General features: G+C 36.1%; 1 protein-coding gene across 1 annotated transcript in view; it reads right to left on the minus strand.

Annotated features, from left to right (window-relative positions):
- SLC5A12 (solute carrier family 5 member 12) overlaps positions 1-17,825 on the minus strand; it is a 35,738-nt gene extending 17,913 nt beyond the window's left edge. The window contains exons 1-8 of the mRNA XM_084774732.1: positions 17,114-17,825; positions 12,947-13,012; positions 10,909-10,960; positions 9,991-10,058; positions 4,732-4,886; positions 4,479-4,619; positions 3,017-3,146; positions 1,764-1,852 (exon numbers count right to left, since the gene is read on the minus strand). Coding sequence (XP_084630858.1) covers positions 1,764-1,852; positions 3,017-3,146; positions 4,479-4,619; positions 4,732-4,886; positions 9,991-10,058; positions 10,909-10,960; positions 12,947-13,012; positions 17,114-17,452 — 1,040 coding nt within the window. The 5' untranslated portion in view covers positions 17,453-17,825. The remainder of the gene's footprint in view (positions 1-1,763; positions 1,853-3,016; positions 3,147-4,478; positions 4,620-4,731; positions 4,887-9,990; positions 10,059-10,908; positions 10,961-12,946; positions 13,013-17,113) is intronic.
- Positions 17,826-18,619: the final 794 nt, after the last annotated feature.

The following is an 18,619-nucleotide window of genomic DNA, read 5'->3' on the forward strand; positions in this document are numbered from 1 at the left end:
TATATATATATATATATATATATATATATATATATATATTTATATATATATATATTATATATTATATATTATATATATATATATATTATATATATATATTATATATATATATATATATATATTATATATATATATATATATATATATATATATATAAAGATATATATATATATATATATATATATATCTTTCCTCCCCACAAAAAATTGAATTTTGATATACACGTCAGAGGATCAAATAGTTGATGTTTTCATAACAAAATAGCATAAAAGCTTATTTAAATTCTTCACATAAGGCAAGAATCCTTTAGTTAGTTAGATACATAACTGAATTAAATTAAAGGTGAAAAATTAACAACAAAGAATGGTTCCTTCTAAAGAATATAATAAAATAATGATTTCAACTTCAGTTATTTGTCATTGCTCACAAACATAATATATAGGAAGACAAAGGATCATATTTAGGAGAAAAGAAAAACACCTCAATAATATTTGTGACTTTAATAATTTTAAGGAAAATATCCCAGAAAATTAACTAGAAGTAATTGAAACAAAATTGCAATGCACAGAAACTTATGTAGAAGAAAACTAATAACAAGCTTCTGATACATACAGTTCATACATGTTTTTTAAAAGCAATGACATCTTTATATCTATAGACCAACAGATGAGAGGAATACAAAGTAGAATTTGTAAAATATTTGAAATCTATAGAAGAATTAGGATTAAATAAAAGTAATATTTCAAGTCACTGGTGAAGAGATGGCTTACTTACTAAAAAAAGAAGACAAATGAGTGATAATTTTGAGGGGAGACATAATGATTTTAATAGTTAATAACATAATATAGATTAGCATTACTGGACAAATTGTGAACCAGAAAAGATGTTATCAAATATGATTTATAATGTAAATATCTCAAAGATTGCTTGGCAACTGAGCAGAGTGCTTGCAGGGTCATATTGCTGGAAGGGACCCTTTATAGGATAGTGTAGTGGAGTAGATCCTGTAGATGCTGTAATAGAGACTTAATGAATGTAGGAAAGACAGCAACATGCATTGGCCATTGGAATAAGATACAAACAGTTGGAAAAGCCAGCTTGAAGTATTGACCACCTGAGCTCCAACAGCAAAGTCACAGAGTTGGAACTGCTCAAACCTTAGGGAACCCGTATTGCTGTATGATGCTTCCAAGGTATCTGACATGGAATGTTAGGATTTAATATCTGCACTGCTGAGGTCTGATTTTGTCTTTGACTCATCACCCCTTTTGTTTGACCCACCAGAATTTGAAAGCATGGAAAAAAATCTTCTCAAGCACTCACAGCTGAGTTTGCCCTGACTGTGGTGGGGAGCAATGACCTTTGGCCTTTGCCCATTGCTGGAGCCGTGAAAATTCTGGAGTCTTTGGTGATGGAATAAATATAGACAAAATTCAAACAGTGACCAGAAAGTTTTAAAGTATGGGTAAAAAAAAAATACCAGAATGCTGCCTCTACACTTTCCTCACTTTCCATAGGGAAGTTGTCTCCCTCATCTTTGTATAATCCCATTTTCCTTATCTGCAAACTGATGAGAGTGTGAGTAAAGCTTCGCCTTCACGTGCTGTGTGATACCAGTGCTCACGTAGGAACCCAGCATTGCAGTTGGCCAACTGGCACTCAACAAGTGCTCAATAGGCAGCTGATCATGACCATCATCATCCAGTCAGCACATCATCGCCACTGCCACTGCCACCATCACCTCAGCTTGTCAACATACTGACCTCAGAGTTCCACTAAAGGCACAAGCCACAAAAAGTCCTGGCAGCCCTGGCATAGTAGCAAAAATCTCCATGACAAAGTATGGCATCAGCTAGAAAAAAAGCAGAGATGGGGAAAGGGGGAGAGAAGGTGGTGGGTTAATAGTCCCCTCAGCAATATCTAAAATATCAATTCTAGCAAAAGGAGATGAGAAATGTGTTCCCCAGCATCATCAATGTATGAATTTGTCTTGTCTGTTTTCTCTGAATTTAGAATTAAGCTCTAAAACCAGTCTTTAACTTATGCCTTCAGGGAACCTAGGTATAGCCAGCTCGTGGAGAAGGAAGCTATACATGACAGACAGGAGCAGCTGAGTGCATATGGAGAGAAAAGGGGAGTGAATGTTTCTCATGGTATGCAGTCTAAGTTAAGTTTTCAAAGCCATATTTATTGTTCTATATTTTCATGATATGTTTGCACTACATTAGGAATATATGATAATAGGCATTATAAGAATAAGCATTGTCTGTTCAGTTGTGTTATTTAATGTTACCTTGATGAATTTTTGTGGTTTTCAAACATAGTCTCATATAGCCCAGGGTTTCTGCTCAAATTCACTGTGTAACCAATGCTAGCCTTAAACTCCTGATCCTCTGGCTTCACTTTTAAATACTATAATTCCACACACATGACTTCATCCTCGTTTTTATTCAATTTTTAGCTAGAGAGTCACTGATAAACCTCAAATTATGTAGAAAAGAAGGATAAAGTATCTTCAATAGTCAAACCCATCAGTTTAAACTTACTATCTACTTAGCCTGTCTTTATTTATTTATTTTTATTTTTATTTATTTTTATTTTTTATTATTAATTTATTCATGTTATATCTCAATGGTTATCCCATCCCTTGTATCCTCCCATTCTTCCCTCCCTCCCATTTTCCCCTTATTCCCCTCCCCTATGACTGTTCCTGAGGGGGATTACCTCCCCCTGTATATGTTCATAGGGTATCAAGTCTCTTCTCGGTAACCTGCTGTCCTTCCTCTGAGTTTAGCCTGTCTTTAGACTGTCTTCATGAACAGAAGGAAGTGTCCTCTTTCAGTAGGCCCATATCTACATATTAGAATGCAGAGTGAGTGACGTCACCCAGGAATTCAGGTAAGAAGCTAGAGGTTTGTGCTTTGCCAGTGGGTGAAGGTCCAGGCAGATAAAGATAACCCCACCTACTTTATAATGTATTCCAGACATTCTGCTGTGAAATCAAGAAAACACATACCTGGTCTGGTGCTGAAACATCACCAGAAGTCCAAGGGTCACAGTCTTTGAAGTAGGAGTACATGATCAGGCCAGAGAAGATGGCACACACCCCGATGATCCAGAGACCCAACAAGTTGAAGTACAGGGCACTGGAAGAGAAGCCACGGGCCGATTGGTAGGCTGTATGCCACACTGTAGCAGGGTAAGGCCACGCTTCAAAAGGATGCAGTCTCCAGCTTTCAAGAAGCACTACATTTTACAACTTCACATTTAAAATGTCATTGCACTTTTTTCTTTTTCTCTTTTCTTTTTCTCAAGGCAGGGATTTTCTGTGTAGCCTTGGCTGTCTTGGACTTGCTTTGTAGACTAAGCTGGCCTTGAACTCAAGGAGATCCTCCTGCCTATGCCTCCCCTGGTGCTGGGATTACAGGTGTGCATCACCATGCCCAGCTTAGTTCTTACACTTTTTAAGACAATTACTGATTTGGGATAAATTAAGAATGTTACATTAATTTTCCTTTAAAAATGAGTTTTCCCTCAGTAGTTTGCAATATGTGTGGTATATGGCCTATTTTCTGGTATAAAATCTTACATACTGATTGTTCTTATTACATAACTTTAAGTGATTTCTCCCTACTCAATTAATGGAACTGTCAAAAAAGCCAACTTACATTTTAATAAATTTTCTCTTAAGGAGATAATATAAAAATAGACAAGTATTGGTTACAGTTGCTTTGGAGATGAGGGCAGATAAAAGTTAAAATAAAGTACCCAATTTAACCTATTTATTTCTCAGCAAATGAATACAGAAGTTAATTAAAAGAAACGCCACGGAGAGTGTGCTGAGATGGAAAGAGGTTTGGCTGAGACAGTTGTTGAAAGGGGCTATATGAGAGTAGTTTCTACTTAAGCATGTGCAGACCTGCAATTGAATTCAACACTCATGCAAAAAGTAAGAACTGGCTGTCCATGCACCCCAGGCCTGTGAAAAGCAGGGAGACAAGAGGATAGCTCCAGATCCAGAGAAAGATCTTCTCTCAAAGTAATAAGACCTGGAGGGGCCTGGTCACATATGCCTTTAACCTAACACCCCAGGAGCAAACACAGGCAGATCTCTATGAGTTTGTGGGCAGGCAGTCTTGTCTACCTAGTAAGCCTTAGAGCAGCTGGAGCTATGTGTAGAAACTCTGTCTCAAACGAACAAGCAAACAAAAACTTGAGATGAAGGGTGAAGTCGCAGGGCATCCAAAATCCTTCTCTAGCTTCCACACGTGTGCACTTACTCCTGACCCCCGACACATACTTCTGCATACAAAATACATGTATACATACTCACACACGCAAATGCACAACCAAATGAACAGAAAGGCTTTGAGTAGGAAATTTTTTTTTACCTCTCTCTCTTTTACATGTATGCATACTCATGTAATAACTCACCAAGGTAAAAGATAACAGAGTTTTCTTCTTAATCAACAACTTACAGCTTAGCCTGCTTTTCTGTTTTGCAAGAGATGCATCTCTGGATGGTTGATTGGTTAACTCCATAGATTCCAAGCCAGGTAAACGTTCCACCTACTGTAATTGTCCAAAAAGTATGCCTTCTAAGAGGATCTGCATCAAAGCTGTGGCACAGAAAGAAGTAACTGAGATATTTTCTTAATTCCCAGCTATTATCATTTTATGAGGTTATGTAATTAATTTTTATAAAGCATGGAAAAATAGCATTGGACATACTCGACCACATTTAGCCGGGATCCATTCCTTGCTTGTTCTAATACGTTGTGGAATCCACCAGCATAATTTGATCCTTGAATGAGAACGATTAAGAAGCCCACAATCATGACAACCATCTGAAATGCATCGGTCCACACCACTGCTTTTAATCCTCCCTGAAATGGGAAGAATAGTGTGAGTTATTGAAAATGAGACATGTAACGCCCCCAACTCCAAGCAGTCTCCCCACTCCTGAATCATGCATGAACTCATTCTGAACTGTTACTGAACATCTTTTAAGTGGCAAGTTCTGAATCATATAGGGCAATAAAATGGAAAGTGAAGATAGTTCCCCATGAAGTAATTCCATGAGCTTATAGGTTAATGGTAGAACTGGGCATTGAAAAAGTTACAAATCTTTATATAAAGGTGAAGGAAGGGTAATGAAAAACTAGTTACTTTTGAGAAGTAGAGTAGAGTCAAGGTGCAACAGACAAATTGAGATTCTGTTCAGAAGGCACGAAGGAAGAAGAAGAAGTGTAGATCTGTGAAGACATGAGAAAAGCTTGGGAGATACAGATGGAAGGTGTGGGTAGACTGGAAGGCAAGGTGATGAATTTTGTGGAAGTCAGAGAAGATAAATTTAGATAAACCATTTAAATAATTTCCCAAGGAGGAAGAGAACCATATGAAGAGATTTGTTTCACAGTACCCATTGAACAGCTACAGTAAATTAGCTGTGGTAGAAGAGAAAGTTACAAGTTATTCTTCTTTTTAATTTTTAATTTTAATGTATTAGAATTTATTCAGATTACATCCCACATGTTATCCCTCACTTGTATCTTCTCATTCCCACCCTCCTTTCCTCTTCTACCCTATTCTGCTTTCCTAGACCTCTGATGGAAGGAGACCTTCTCCCCTACCATATGACCACAGCAAGATGATCAATGGTATGAAGCTGGACAGAGAAGGAAAGAAGCCTGTGGCTTTGAGATAGTCAAGAGATAAGATTATTACAGTATATTAAATACAGGTAAGGAGGAAATGAAGGAATCGAGTGTAATCACACAGGTCCATCTGGACATAGATAAACTTTTGATGTAACTAGTGGCAGCATATTTTGGAAATGAGAGACAGGGACAAGGTGAGAAAGAGACACAGAGAGACAGAGATGCAGAGAGAGACGCACACACACAGACAGAGAAGAATTACAAAGGAATAAATACCAGTTTCTAAATATATGTGGAGGAATGAGTTTTAAGAGAAACATGGGGATTAGACAGATAGGCAACTGCATCAGAATTTCAGAAAGATTAATCTAATAGTTAAGTTTAGCATAGTTATTAGGCAAGAGATAAAGCAGTGATTATACCAAACTTGCCTCCCTTTTAGAGAAGGGGGCAGCAAGAAAACTGATCATATTCTTCCCCCAGGATCCTGAATTAACTGAGTCTAGGATTGGTTCTTTTTCTTCCTAATTTTTCAAAGTTCCATAAATGAGTCTAATGTAGAATTTTTGCAGGAAACATGTGGGCAGAGAAGAGGGAGGAAAATGAGAGCTTGCTGTAGCATCTCATGACTTGAGTCCCTAGGACCATAGCGAGCATGGCAAAGGAATTTAAGAAAAGATTAAATAAAGTGGCACATAAAAGATGTTTTGCAAGTGAATAGTGCCAGTAAAATGAAAGGAAGAGATATTTTTAACACTGGAAAATAGAATTATCATCCCGTTACTCCTCCAGAGTGTCAGTAACTTCTATGAAAAGATGACACAGTTATCTTTATCTTAAAAGGAAAGAAGACCCTGGAGTTTCACATCACTTATTAGCTAATTAAAACATAATTTAAAAATAAACATGAAGTCTCTGCTAAAAACATTATATTTGCATATAATTTTTCAAATCATGTTTTGAAGAATAGTGAGTGCCCCCTGCTCACATACATATCTTTTGTAAAGCACTGTCTTGACTTTAAAATAGTAAAACCCACGAGGCATGGCAGCACACGCCTTCAATCCCAGCACTTGGGAGGCAGAAGCAGGCAGATTTCTGTGAGTTCAAAGCCAGCCTGGTCTATATAGTGAGTTCATGATAGCCAAAACAAGTAATAAAACCCTATCTAAAAAACAAAACAACAACAAAAGTAAATGAATAAATAAACAAACACAAAGATGTTAAGTCTTTCTAATTCAAACCTCAGTTTTTAAGTATGATGAAGACCAAATACCAAAGGGTTCCATTTTAAGAGAGTACTTATCATTAGTTGTATATAATTTTTCATATTCCTGAACATCAGCTGGCCATCCAAGACTTTCAAATGTTCTTCTAAAGTCATGTATAGCCACTGTGGGGTCTTACTTGATTGTAATATGAAGTTTTACCTGACTCTTTGGTGGTGTTGTAAACACTTCTCTCTGTCTCTGTCTCTCTCTCTCTGTCTCTCTCTCTCTGTCTCTCTCTCTCTCTCTCTCTCTCTCTCTCTCTCTCTCTCTCTCTCTCTCTCTCTCTCTCTCTCTCTCCTCTTAAGTTGACTCACTTTCCTGTGTTGTTCTGTTGTGAGTTGGGTCTAGCCTATCCTTGACTCATTTTGCGAAATCTTTCTCTGACTTGTCACTTTGTCTGCCCCTCAATTAGAAATCTCTTTCAAATATGGCTGCTTTCTTCTACAAACTAACCTTATCTTGTTAGGGATTAAAGGTGTGTAGTAAGGATGTGTCTGCATTCTAGTCAGATCATACAGTAACTGTGGCATATCTGCTTTCCAGCTGGATCATATAAACCTAGAAGTTCTTTGGATGTGATTCCTTGCCAGAGAAGACATGTTGCTGGTTTAAAATTCCTTTACAATGGACTCTTGTCCATTTTTGCTATATTCTCCTCCTAGACTCCAATTAAACATAAACTAACTCTCATTTTGTCATCAATGTATCTTCATTTCTTTTTTTTCATTCATCATCTTTATGAAACATTCTGTTATTTATTCAGATGTATCTTCCAAGATGACAATCCTCTTTCCAAATTTATCCCATTCATTATAAAGTTGTAACTTAACCATTCTTGATATACATGATTGAACTAGTTTATGCATATCTGTCCCTTATGTAACATCTTGGAATTCAACATGTGATATTCCAAACAGCCTAAATTTTGTTTAAGACTTTATTGTTCATCATTCATGCTATCTTCTATTTCTGGTGATATATTATTTTAGGATTTCAATTGGGTTATTGCTAATTGGCTTTTTTCAAAGGTTATAGTTTTAAACCTCTGACAAAATTCAAGACTTATTCATGTTAAAAGTCTTGGAGAGATCAGGGCTACAAGTCTCATACCTAACCACAATAAAGGCAATATACAGCAAGCCAATAGCCAACATCAAATTAAATGAGGAGAAACTTAAAGCAATTCCACTAAAATCAAGAATAAGACAAGACTACCCACACTCTCCATATATATTCAATACAGTATTTGAGTTCTAGCTAGACAAATAATAAGACAATTAAAGGAAATTAAGAGGATATAAATTGGAAAGGAAGAAGTCAACATATTGCTATTCAAAGGTGATATATGATAGTATACATAAGTGACCCAAAATTCTACCAGAGAACTCCTACACCTGATAAACACCTTCAACAAAGTGGCTGGATACAAACTTAACTTAAAAAATTAGTAGCCCACCTTTATACTAACAATAAATTTCATGAGAGAAAATTGTCCCTCAGAATAGCCACAAATTATATAAAATATCTTAGTGTAACTGTAACAAACCAAGTAAAAGACTTGTGTGACAAGAACTTCAAGTCTCCGTAGAAAGAAATTGAAGAAGATATCAGAAGATGGAAATATTTCTCATGCCTGTGCATTAGGAAATGACCTCAGCAAAAATGGCCATCTTAACAAAGCCAATCTATAGATTTAATAAAATCCCTTCCAAAATACCTACACTAGTCTTTACAGACCTAGATAAAACAATCCACAACTCTATTTGAAAAAAGTAAAAAACCAAGGATATCTAAAACAATCCTGTCCAATAAAAGAACTTCTAGACGTATCAGCATCCTTGATTTCAAGCTGTCCTACAAAGCAATAGTAATAAAAAGCATGGTATTGGCATAAAAGCAGACAGGGTGATCAATGAAATAGAATTGAAGACCTAGAAATAAAACAACATACCTACAGATATTTGATTTCTGACACATAAGTTAAAACCATACAATAGAAAAAGATAATATGTTCAATAAGCAGTGCTAGACTAACTGGATGTCTGCATGTAGAAGAATGCAAATAAATCCATATTTATCACCCTGCACAAAAATCAAGTCTAAGTAGACCAAAGGCCTCAACATAAAATAAGAAACACTAAATCTGATAAAGTGGGGAAGAGCCTTAAATTCATTGGGACAGGGGACAACTTTCTGAACAGAACACCAACAGCTCAATCTCTAACATCAGCAATTAATAAATGGGACCTCATGAAAAGCTTCTGTAAAACAAAGGATACCATCAAGAAGACAAAACAGCAGCCTATGGATTGGGGGAAGGTTGTTCCCAACCCTACATCTGACAGAAGGATAATACTCAAAGTGTACAAAGAATTCAAGAAATTAACATCAGCAAACAAAATAACCCAATCAAAATATGAGGTGTAAAGCTAAACAGAGAATTCTGAGCAGAGAAATCTCTAATGGCTGAGAAGAAAAGCACTTAAGGAAATTCCCAGCATTCTTTTTTCAGAGGTTACAAAAAAGTCATTATCCTCTGATCAAAGACATATTTCTTGAACTAAATTATTTCTCATTAGATATGATTTTCTTGATGTCAATTGTTTTATTCTGCTGAATAAAGCTTTATTATTTTGGAATTTTAATTGGGTTATTTTATATTCTTAATTGTATTTTCCTCCAGACCCATTTCACACTTTTCTACATTGCATGAAGCAAAGTAACTTTTGAAACTCAAGTCAGTTCAAATTTTTGCAAAGACCAAAGGCTAGTGAGATAGTCCTACACTCAGCTGCCATCTACAGGAGGCCCCAATCAATAAATCTTTATTTTTCTGAATGAATTCAAAACTCAAATTCTTTCTATAACAGATACTACAAAGACTTTTAAAGAAAATAACAGTGACTTCTTCAAGAAATTATGACAGATAAGGCAATATTCTGCTTTCATTTAGTTTTGGAATAATATTTCCCTCCATAATTAGATGCCCTATTATTGGAAATTTCCCTCATCTCATATGAGAATTAATTCATAATATTTTTTCACAGCCTTGTACATACCAAGCTACAGTAGAATGTGCAAACGATTCCTGTTGCAAATACAGAGGCCCAGAGATTAAACCCAGTCACTGCAAAACAAGAAAAATCATTTTAAAAATTAAGGCAGTCTTTTCTGCAAGAAGTAAAACAACAAATTTGCCCTACTTTAATTCTGTAGCTCCGATTCTAGGTCCACTTTTGTTGTTTAGCTAATTTCGAAGCAATCTGAAACCATCTATACTGACATTTTTGCCTCCGTTGTTTATTTATAAACATCACGTGGAGAAAGACCATGGATTTCAAGACTGCCACTAATTTTTAATATTAAACATATACTTGATATACTTTTTGGCAATACAGGAAATAATCTTGAAGATGGTGTTTTGAAGAACTTGTACTTTTCAGTAGACAAACCAGCTCAATTAATTTCGTTGATAAGTTCTTTCAACAAGGAAGATGAGGTGTCACCGAGGAAAGTATATTCTGTTTTATTATTTTTCCTTTATTTTTGTTTCCAGGATTCTATTACCTTGAAAGGATCAACTATCCATCTCAATGTAGTTCATAGACACCTCTTACTCCTATGTTCTGATCTCCTTTATGAAGTGGTTCTCAGCCCAAGTGACCTTACTTACTACTTATGAATGTACAGCACCAAACCTGCCACCATTTCATGGACTGGGAAACAACACTGAAATGTCCAAACAAACAACATGCAACTGAACTGTGTGTATACAACCAAGCAGTTTTATAATGCAAAATCCAGTAAGTAACTTTGTATTGTTTTCAGTGTTGAGTGCCCTTTTAGATCTTCACAAACATGGCCACCAATATTCCAAGTCCACTAACTACTAGATATCTCCCTTACAAGATATTAAGTATATTTTTTCAAAGCTGAGAATTCAGAAAATTTGGGTGAAAATATGCCCAGTAACTCACCTTGATTGAGAGCCAGGGCAGGGGCATAGACCACAACTCCTGTGTAGAGAATCTGGTGTAGACACAGGAATGGAGAGAAAGTGGTATGAGGGGAAAGTCTGACTAAAAAGCTCGTTATTTATCTTAGTCTTTTTTTTTTGTTCCTAGCTTTATATTTTTAATTTTTTACTGAAAATAAATTCTTGTCTCCTACTTCCCAAACACAGTTTCCCCTCCCTCCATTCATCCTAGCTTCTTCCCACCTCATCACTCCCTCAGATTTAAAAAAAAAAAAAAAAAAAAAAAAGGTGATAGTCAAAGAGAAGAAAACAAGATACAATAAGATGAAGTGAAAGCCCTCATATGCAGACTAGACAAGGGCACCCAGTAGGAGGAAAAGAGTCCCAAGAACAGGTGAAAGAATCAGAGATACACCCGTTGTTTCTTTTGGAGGTCCCACAAAAACACCAAGCTAACAGCCCTCACATACACACAGAGCATCTGAAACAGAACCATGCAGGTCCTGCTTACAACTGCTTCACTAGTGGAAATTTGTTAACTTCCATTTTATTTTAAGCTGAGTTCCATTATCTAGAACTCTGTAAATATGAATCCCATGTGAATGCCATGGATTTAAAATGCAAATATCTATCCATTCAAGAAGTATTGATTTTTAATCAATTGATTATCCAGGGTCAGGCGGTAAGCCCTGAAAAACATACATACAATTAGCACTATATGGACTGAACAGGTTATATTTAGTATGTGGTGTGTGTGTGTGTGTGTGTGTGTGTGTGTGTGTGTGTGCGTGTGTGTGTGTGTGTGTGTACATGTGCATATATGCATGCAATAAAAATTAGTGGAAAAAAGAGGCCAGAAATTTTAAGGTGAGCAGGATTGGGTACACAAGAGGGTTTGGAGGAAAGAAGAGAAGAGAGAAATTTTACATTTAAATTATAATCTCCAAAAAACGTAAGGCTGGTTGAGATAAAAAAAAAAAAAACTTATATTGTGCACTTTGATGCACTTACTACTTAAATAAAGCTAACAGTTGAAAAAATATTATTTGCCTCATATTTTCTAGATAAATCCTTCAGACAGAGGCAGAATTTTAGGAGGGCAGGGCTTATCTTATAACAAAAAGTACAGGAAGTGCAGGAATAGGAAGCAGCTTTTGTGTGTATATAGCTGATGAGCCTGGGCAGCTTTAAGAATCTCAAAGCCAATAAGAGGAAGTGCATACGAGAGAAGTCAGTGTATTAATGAAAACTACTGCAGTGGAGGCAGGGGACTCATGGAAAAGCAGGCATTTCTAGTGTGGCTCAGCTTACTGGTTTAAAAACTTAAGCCAAGCATAGTAACACATGCCTGATCCCAGGTGTTGGGATATAGAGTGAGGAGAATTTCCAGCCTGAAACACACAGGGAGAACGCATCTCACACCAAAAGACTGGCCAGATTATTCCATAATTAAATCTTAAAAACTTAAAGGAAGGAAATAAATTTGAAGAAAAATGTTTCTTCTGTGGCATCTTGACAGTTTGTTTATATATAATACACCCATATGTATGTGTATATATGTATATATATACACATATACATTCATATATATTGGTGTGTATATATATATACGTATGTGTGTATGTGTGTGTGTGTGTGTGTGTGTGTGTGTGTGTGTGTGTGTGTGTGTGTATAGTGTTTGTTTGGAGACAAGGAGAGAAGGTTTGTTTTAAGACTGGTTAACGTCACTCACTGTGTGAACCAGTGTGTCTGTGAATTCAGGGCGATCCACCTGCATCTGCCACACAAACATTGAGACTAAAGGCCTGGGCTAAGATACAATTTGTTTCTAGTTGTTACTTCAGAAACAAAGAATCTATGCTGAGTGCATTCATCTCAAGATAATTACACATCTTTAAAGAGCTATCTTTTAGAAGACAGTAGTAACTTCTTAGCATCGAAGCTGTTTTTATTGAGATAATTTACCCCAAAATAAACAGAACTGTAGCTATATCTGGTCACCCTCACTTTTTAGTCCTGCCACATCCCTTGCTCCTCACCGTCTGCACAATGTAGATGACAGTAGCTGCATAGCGAACTGGTTTGTTGAATCGTAGCTGTAGGTACTAAAACACAGAGAAAGACATACAGTCAGAGGGTTTTAGATGAGAGTTGTCTTAGTCCGTGTTCTGTTGCTGTGAAGAGACACCATGACTATGGAAACTCTTAAAGAGGAAAGCACTTATTTGGGAGTTGATTTCAGAGGTTTAGTTGATGTCATCAGAGTGAGAAGCTTGGTGGCTCACCGGCAGACGTAGTGCTGGAGAAGTTAAGAATTCTACATCCTGCAATAAATTTCACTCTCATGTTGGTAGAAACCAACAACTGGGTTTTTTTTTCACTTCTCCAGAATTAATTAAAAATGAGAAAGACATTCTCTTCACATTTAAAGTTTCAAATTTGTTCCCAACACTTTCAGTTGTCTTTCAATAAGGTTGATCCAGGTGGCATCCATATTCCTATGCATAATCTTCTTTCTGAGCTCTGTTACTCAGATATACTGAATATATTCAATACAATCCTCCCTCTCTGGCTCTCTGTGCATAAAGGTGGCTTAACACTGTAGAAATTTATAACGTTTCATTTATGAAGAACAAAAATCCAAAATGAATTTCCCTAGGCCAAGTCACTGTTGTGGTGCCACATTCTCACAGATGTGCTTAACGTTTATGCATATTTGAATTTCTCTGCACTCTTGGTATCTGCTGGTAGTCTTTTGCTTCTGGCTCCACTGCCCTGGAGTCTGGTACCCACTTCTGTGATCTAAGTGTATTTGCTCATGCATCAAATCGTAGACTTCACATCTGAAAGGTTGTATATGCTCTTTCTTTCAATGTATTTTTCACTCAACTATTGGTTGTCTTTGATGGATATATAAGCTTTTAACTACAATAGAAAGCAAAAACTGAGTCTGCCAGAAAAAAAACCTGCATATTTCATGCCTGGTTTTATAAGTACCAGAGGTAATATTTAGTATCATCATTTTTCTTTCTTAAACTTGGCTCAGCCACAGTACTTTCTAACTCAAGACACAGTAAAGCTACTTCCCATGGTTGCTCACACTAAAATAGCAATAATATGAAGCTAATATCACTTCTTCAGCTCTCACAACCTACATCCAGTTCATGCAGGGAGCCTGGTACCCACACCACACTTTCAGACAAAGACGCTTAGTTCATTTCTTCTGATGTGGCTTTAAAATAACCTTTTCCTGTATATTGTAGCAACAGACTCCTATTTAGCCCAATTGCATTAGTGATCCAAACACTAAAATTGATTCCCAGCATACAGCTAGAATACGTCCCTAAAACAGAAACCACAGAAAACATGCCACTCCTCAACTTAACAGTATAATGACCCATCTACTTGAACTAAAACCCTCATAATATTGGATTAGTTCTTATCATATATTAAATTCCATTTTAGGACAAATATTTTGTAATATTTTTGCTGAAGTAATGTTATATAATATTTAGACATATTATTTATCAAAATATTAATACCACAGACTCAAATTCACTGAAGAATTAAAATTAGTTTACCAAAATGTAACACATTGGTACAATCCCTCATGTTTGAGTAGAAAAAAATATATATAGTGTGTGTGTAAAGAAAAATTTTACATTTGAAGTCTATACCACTTTATCTAAAATTAAACTTATTTTGCATCTATATACAAAATTCTATACCAGTGAATTAAAAATAACCTTGTGAATAACAATTGAGGCATTAAGTTGGGGAGTGCATTCACCAAGTGACTTTTTGTCCAATCATCCCTATATATTTCTATATTCCCCCTTCTTTCTTTTCAACTCCTATCTCCAAACCTAAGAATGGAAGCAAAAGGAAAAGAGAGACATCCCTAAGTCCAACCTTGTTTTCTCTCTAAATAAGAGCAAGAACAACTTGTAACCAACTCCCATTGAAAACAATCCTCTATAGGCCAAGAAAACAACCAAAATACCTACCCAACCCCCTTAAAGGAAATGGGTGTCATTCTCTTAAGGTTTCTTCTCACTGATTGTGGGCAAATAGTACATTTTTAGGAGGTCAAATAAAATTGGATAAATGCTTACACAAACTAGGAATAGCATTTGTGGTTCAGTTTCTAAATGTTGAGAAATTTGTATGCATATAACTCAATTATAATACAATGTTTACTTCCAATACTTTGAAAGTGCTATTGCAGGCTGTATAGGATAAATAAGTTATGCGAGTTAATTGTTAGTTGATCAAATCATAGTCATATCAATTGCTAGCCTATTTTTATCACAAGTATATATATCTTATATGTAACAGATAGATATGATTCTATAGAAAGATAAAGTAAAAAGATAAGGTCTTCAAAAACCTTAGAGACGTACAGAATATGGCATTTAAAATGATTTTTATTATTTTAAAGACACATTTACAATGAAACAGGTTAACTCCTGCCAACACCCTGGCTACCTCAAAGAGGATGAGGAGCATCAAAGAATCTCCTTATGGAGATGGCTTCAAATGTGGCAAATAAGCCACTTGGGGAAATGTCCTCGTTTCTACCACAGACATAATTCTGCCAAAAAAAGAGCAAGCTTGGAAGCAGGAAGAGTCGACAGCTAAACTGTGTCACAAATTGTAGTGCCTGAAAACACTTAATTTTTATAATTATGACCTAACTCTATCCTTCCTCAAAACATTCAAAATAAACCATTTATGAGCAAAAAATAATTGTTTTATGTATTTATTGTTTGTCTCTTTTGCTTGAAACTAAGCCCCACGATGGCAGAGAAAGTACTGTATGAGTATTTACTGAATGAATGGCTATTTATAACATAGATTCCAAGAAGAAACATGGACATAAGAGTTGAAAATGTTAGCCATGCATGGTGGTGCATGCCTTTAATCCCAGCACTCAGGAGGCAGAGGCAATCGGATCATTGTGAGTTCAAGGCCAGCTTGGTCTACAAAGTGAGTCTAGGACAGCCAAGGCTACACAGAGAAACCCTGTCCCAAAACAAAAAACAAAAACAAAAACAAAAAAAGAGAGTCAAAAATGTCTTTAAAATTTCTAGAACAAAACTAGAAAACTCAGCAATATCTTTTTTAGCCAAGTCTTTATGGATGGGAAAATCTAGGCAGTATTTACATTTTCAGAAGTACATTATAATTTAATGGCATATTGCACATTTTATAGAACTAAGGATAAATTTAGTTATTTTCTCTTGAGTTTTGTCTCAGATTGTGCCTGTTGAATTGTCCAACTGTGATTAAATTTTTATCATCATGATAATTAATGTTGAACATCTGCGATATAGTCAGCTGTGAAACTGTATTTCTTAAGACCTTCTGCTAAGTGTTTATTTTGTCCAAATGGCTTTGAAAGGCTAGATAAACATTTTATGATAAATTATCTCACAGATTTTTAAAGTAAAATTTTTTGTGAGTTTTCTGCTGTGACTTTTTAGGGTTTCTATTGCCAATGAAATTCAATATTTTTTCTTCACAAAACATCTAAAATACTGGGCATGAAAGTCCAGATTGAACATGTTGGTTTTGTTAAGCATGGATTCAACACCAAAATTCCATGGTCTTATTTCCTACTTGTTACAATAATTTCTATATTTTTACTATTTTGCATTTTCATCCTACTAAAATATTTCTCACTTCTCAAAAATATTTCCACCTGCTACTTAAAATTAGAGTTCAGTAATAACTATCATTAAAGATCTACTGCTTGGTATGCAGGCCATAAATAATCATATACAAATACTAGCTTCTCAGTAGATTTTTATCTACTATTAGAACATGCCTATATCAGTTTTCTCCCCCTGGAAAGTTATAATACTAATAACATGTGTTCTGATTGCCTTTTCAGAGTTGGCATGCTAATGATAATAAAAATAATATTATCTCTCTTGTTTTCATCTTCCTTCACCAATTAAACAGTGCATCAGTTTTTATACATTGGTGTTCATTAAATCATGGAAATAGACAACAGGAGTGATATTTCTATTTGCCTTTTAAGAAGTGACAAACAGTTGTAGCTCCAGCCCAAACAAAGCATCCCTCAATACTACACATCATCTTTTAAACAGTATAGAATTGCCTTGGAAATAGTAGTCTACTGCTGATGTCAAGATGAGATGCATTTCCTTGCTGTGGATAGGGGGGAAATGGTCTCTTACCTCATAGGTGCTTGTGATGCCAGATCTGTAGAACACAGGAAGAAAGAGCTCAGATGTGAAGAGGACTACAAACAGGTACGCAATGAGGAAAAGGAAGAAGGATGCCCCAAAGCGGTAGACTTCAGCAGGAGTCCCCAAGACAGTGACAGCTGACATGAAGCTGGCGGTCAGAGACAAAGCTACAGGGCCAAAGCTCATTTGCCTTCCTCCGACTAAAAATTCCCCAGACGTTGCTTTTTTTCTCTCCTTGATGGCAAAGAACACACCAATTCCAGAGGAAATCACGAAGAGGCCTGCAAATACAACATAATCCCAAGCTTCAAAACTCTTCACCCCCATGCTTGGAAGCGGAACAGGAGAGTCTCTTTCAAGCAGGGCTCCGCAAGATACTCCCGCAGCCGATGCTTTTTTGAGATGGAAGGAAGAATGTGATTCTCTGAAGAGTTTGAGAATCACCGATATATGGGCAAATTTTCAGGTTCCAAATAATTATCCTCAAAGTTCTCAAAAGCTGTCTGTGAAAAATAATTGGTGATGAAGCTGGTACCAAGGTACGGAGGAGGGATAACAAATAGAGATCGGAATCTGGCCACGAGATTTTCTCAGGGTTTTCTCCTGAAGCATAAGCCAGACAAGGACTTCAGATACTTTCCTAAGTTAGCTATAAGGGTTAGAGGGAGTGGATTTAGCAGCTAGCGTGCGTTTTTATCCCTTAGGTTGTTTTTTTTTTTTTTTTAAATAAAAGTTAAACATTGTTAGGAAACATGGAAGTGATAAAATTTGACTACTTCAGCATTTTTATTCCTGAAGTAGAACATGAAAATGCAAACACAATTGTCAGTGGCATCTGCTTCCTATCATTGCGGAGGTAGTGCAGTGGAGGGTAAAGAGCAAGGAACTAGTAATCCAAAGACCTTTGCTCATAGCGTGGCTCAGTCACAACTGAGTTGCTGTTAATAAAGCACTTTACTTTCCTGAGCTTCCCCTGAAATTCTGGGATAAGACATTGTGAGACTCCCGAATCTTAAACTTCCTGACCACATTTGTTCTAATATCTTTGCACTCACAGTGGTCATCTTCTAAATATAATCTCCCTTGACTCTCAGACTCATAAAATGGACTTACCAGTGATTGACAAATCATCTGTGGCCACATTATTTTATCCTTTACTCCTTCATTTTCACCCATTGTATCCAATGGGTAAATTTAGAGTTAGGACCAAGTCAAATGAGAGGATAAGGAAGATGTAGTAGAATATGCCAACTTCTGCTATTTGTCAACTCTTGGACAACTGCAAGCATCTTCAGTATGATGTTTGTGAGATACTGTCTGTTTATTCACACTTCTCTGCCCTCCTCTCTATAAATCCTATCTATTATACAAGATTCAGTGATGTCTTCTCAACTCTGTAGCCTGTCTGGACCCTCTAGTTCAATTTTTGTTGCCCACACTAAGTTCTTGCTTCACACCCTGCAATTCTTCCAATCTGTTTTCAGCAATGTCTGC

This window comes from Acomys minous (genome assembly GCF_964271855.1).
Source record: "Acomys minous genome assembly, chromosome: 3".
In the NCBI taxonomy this organism is placed as follows: domain Eukaryota; kingdom Metazoa; phylum Chordata; class Mammalia; order Rodentia; family Muridae; genus Acomys; species Acomys minous.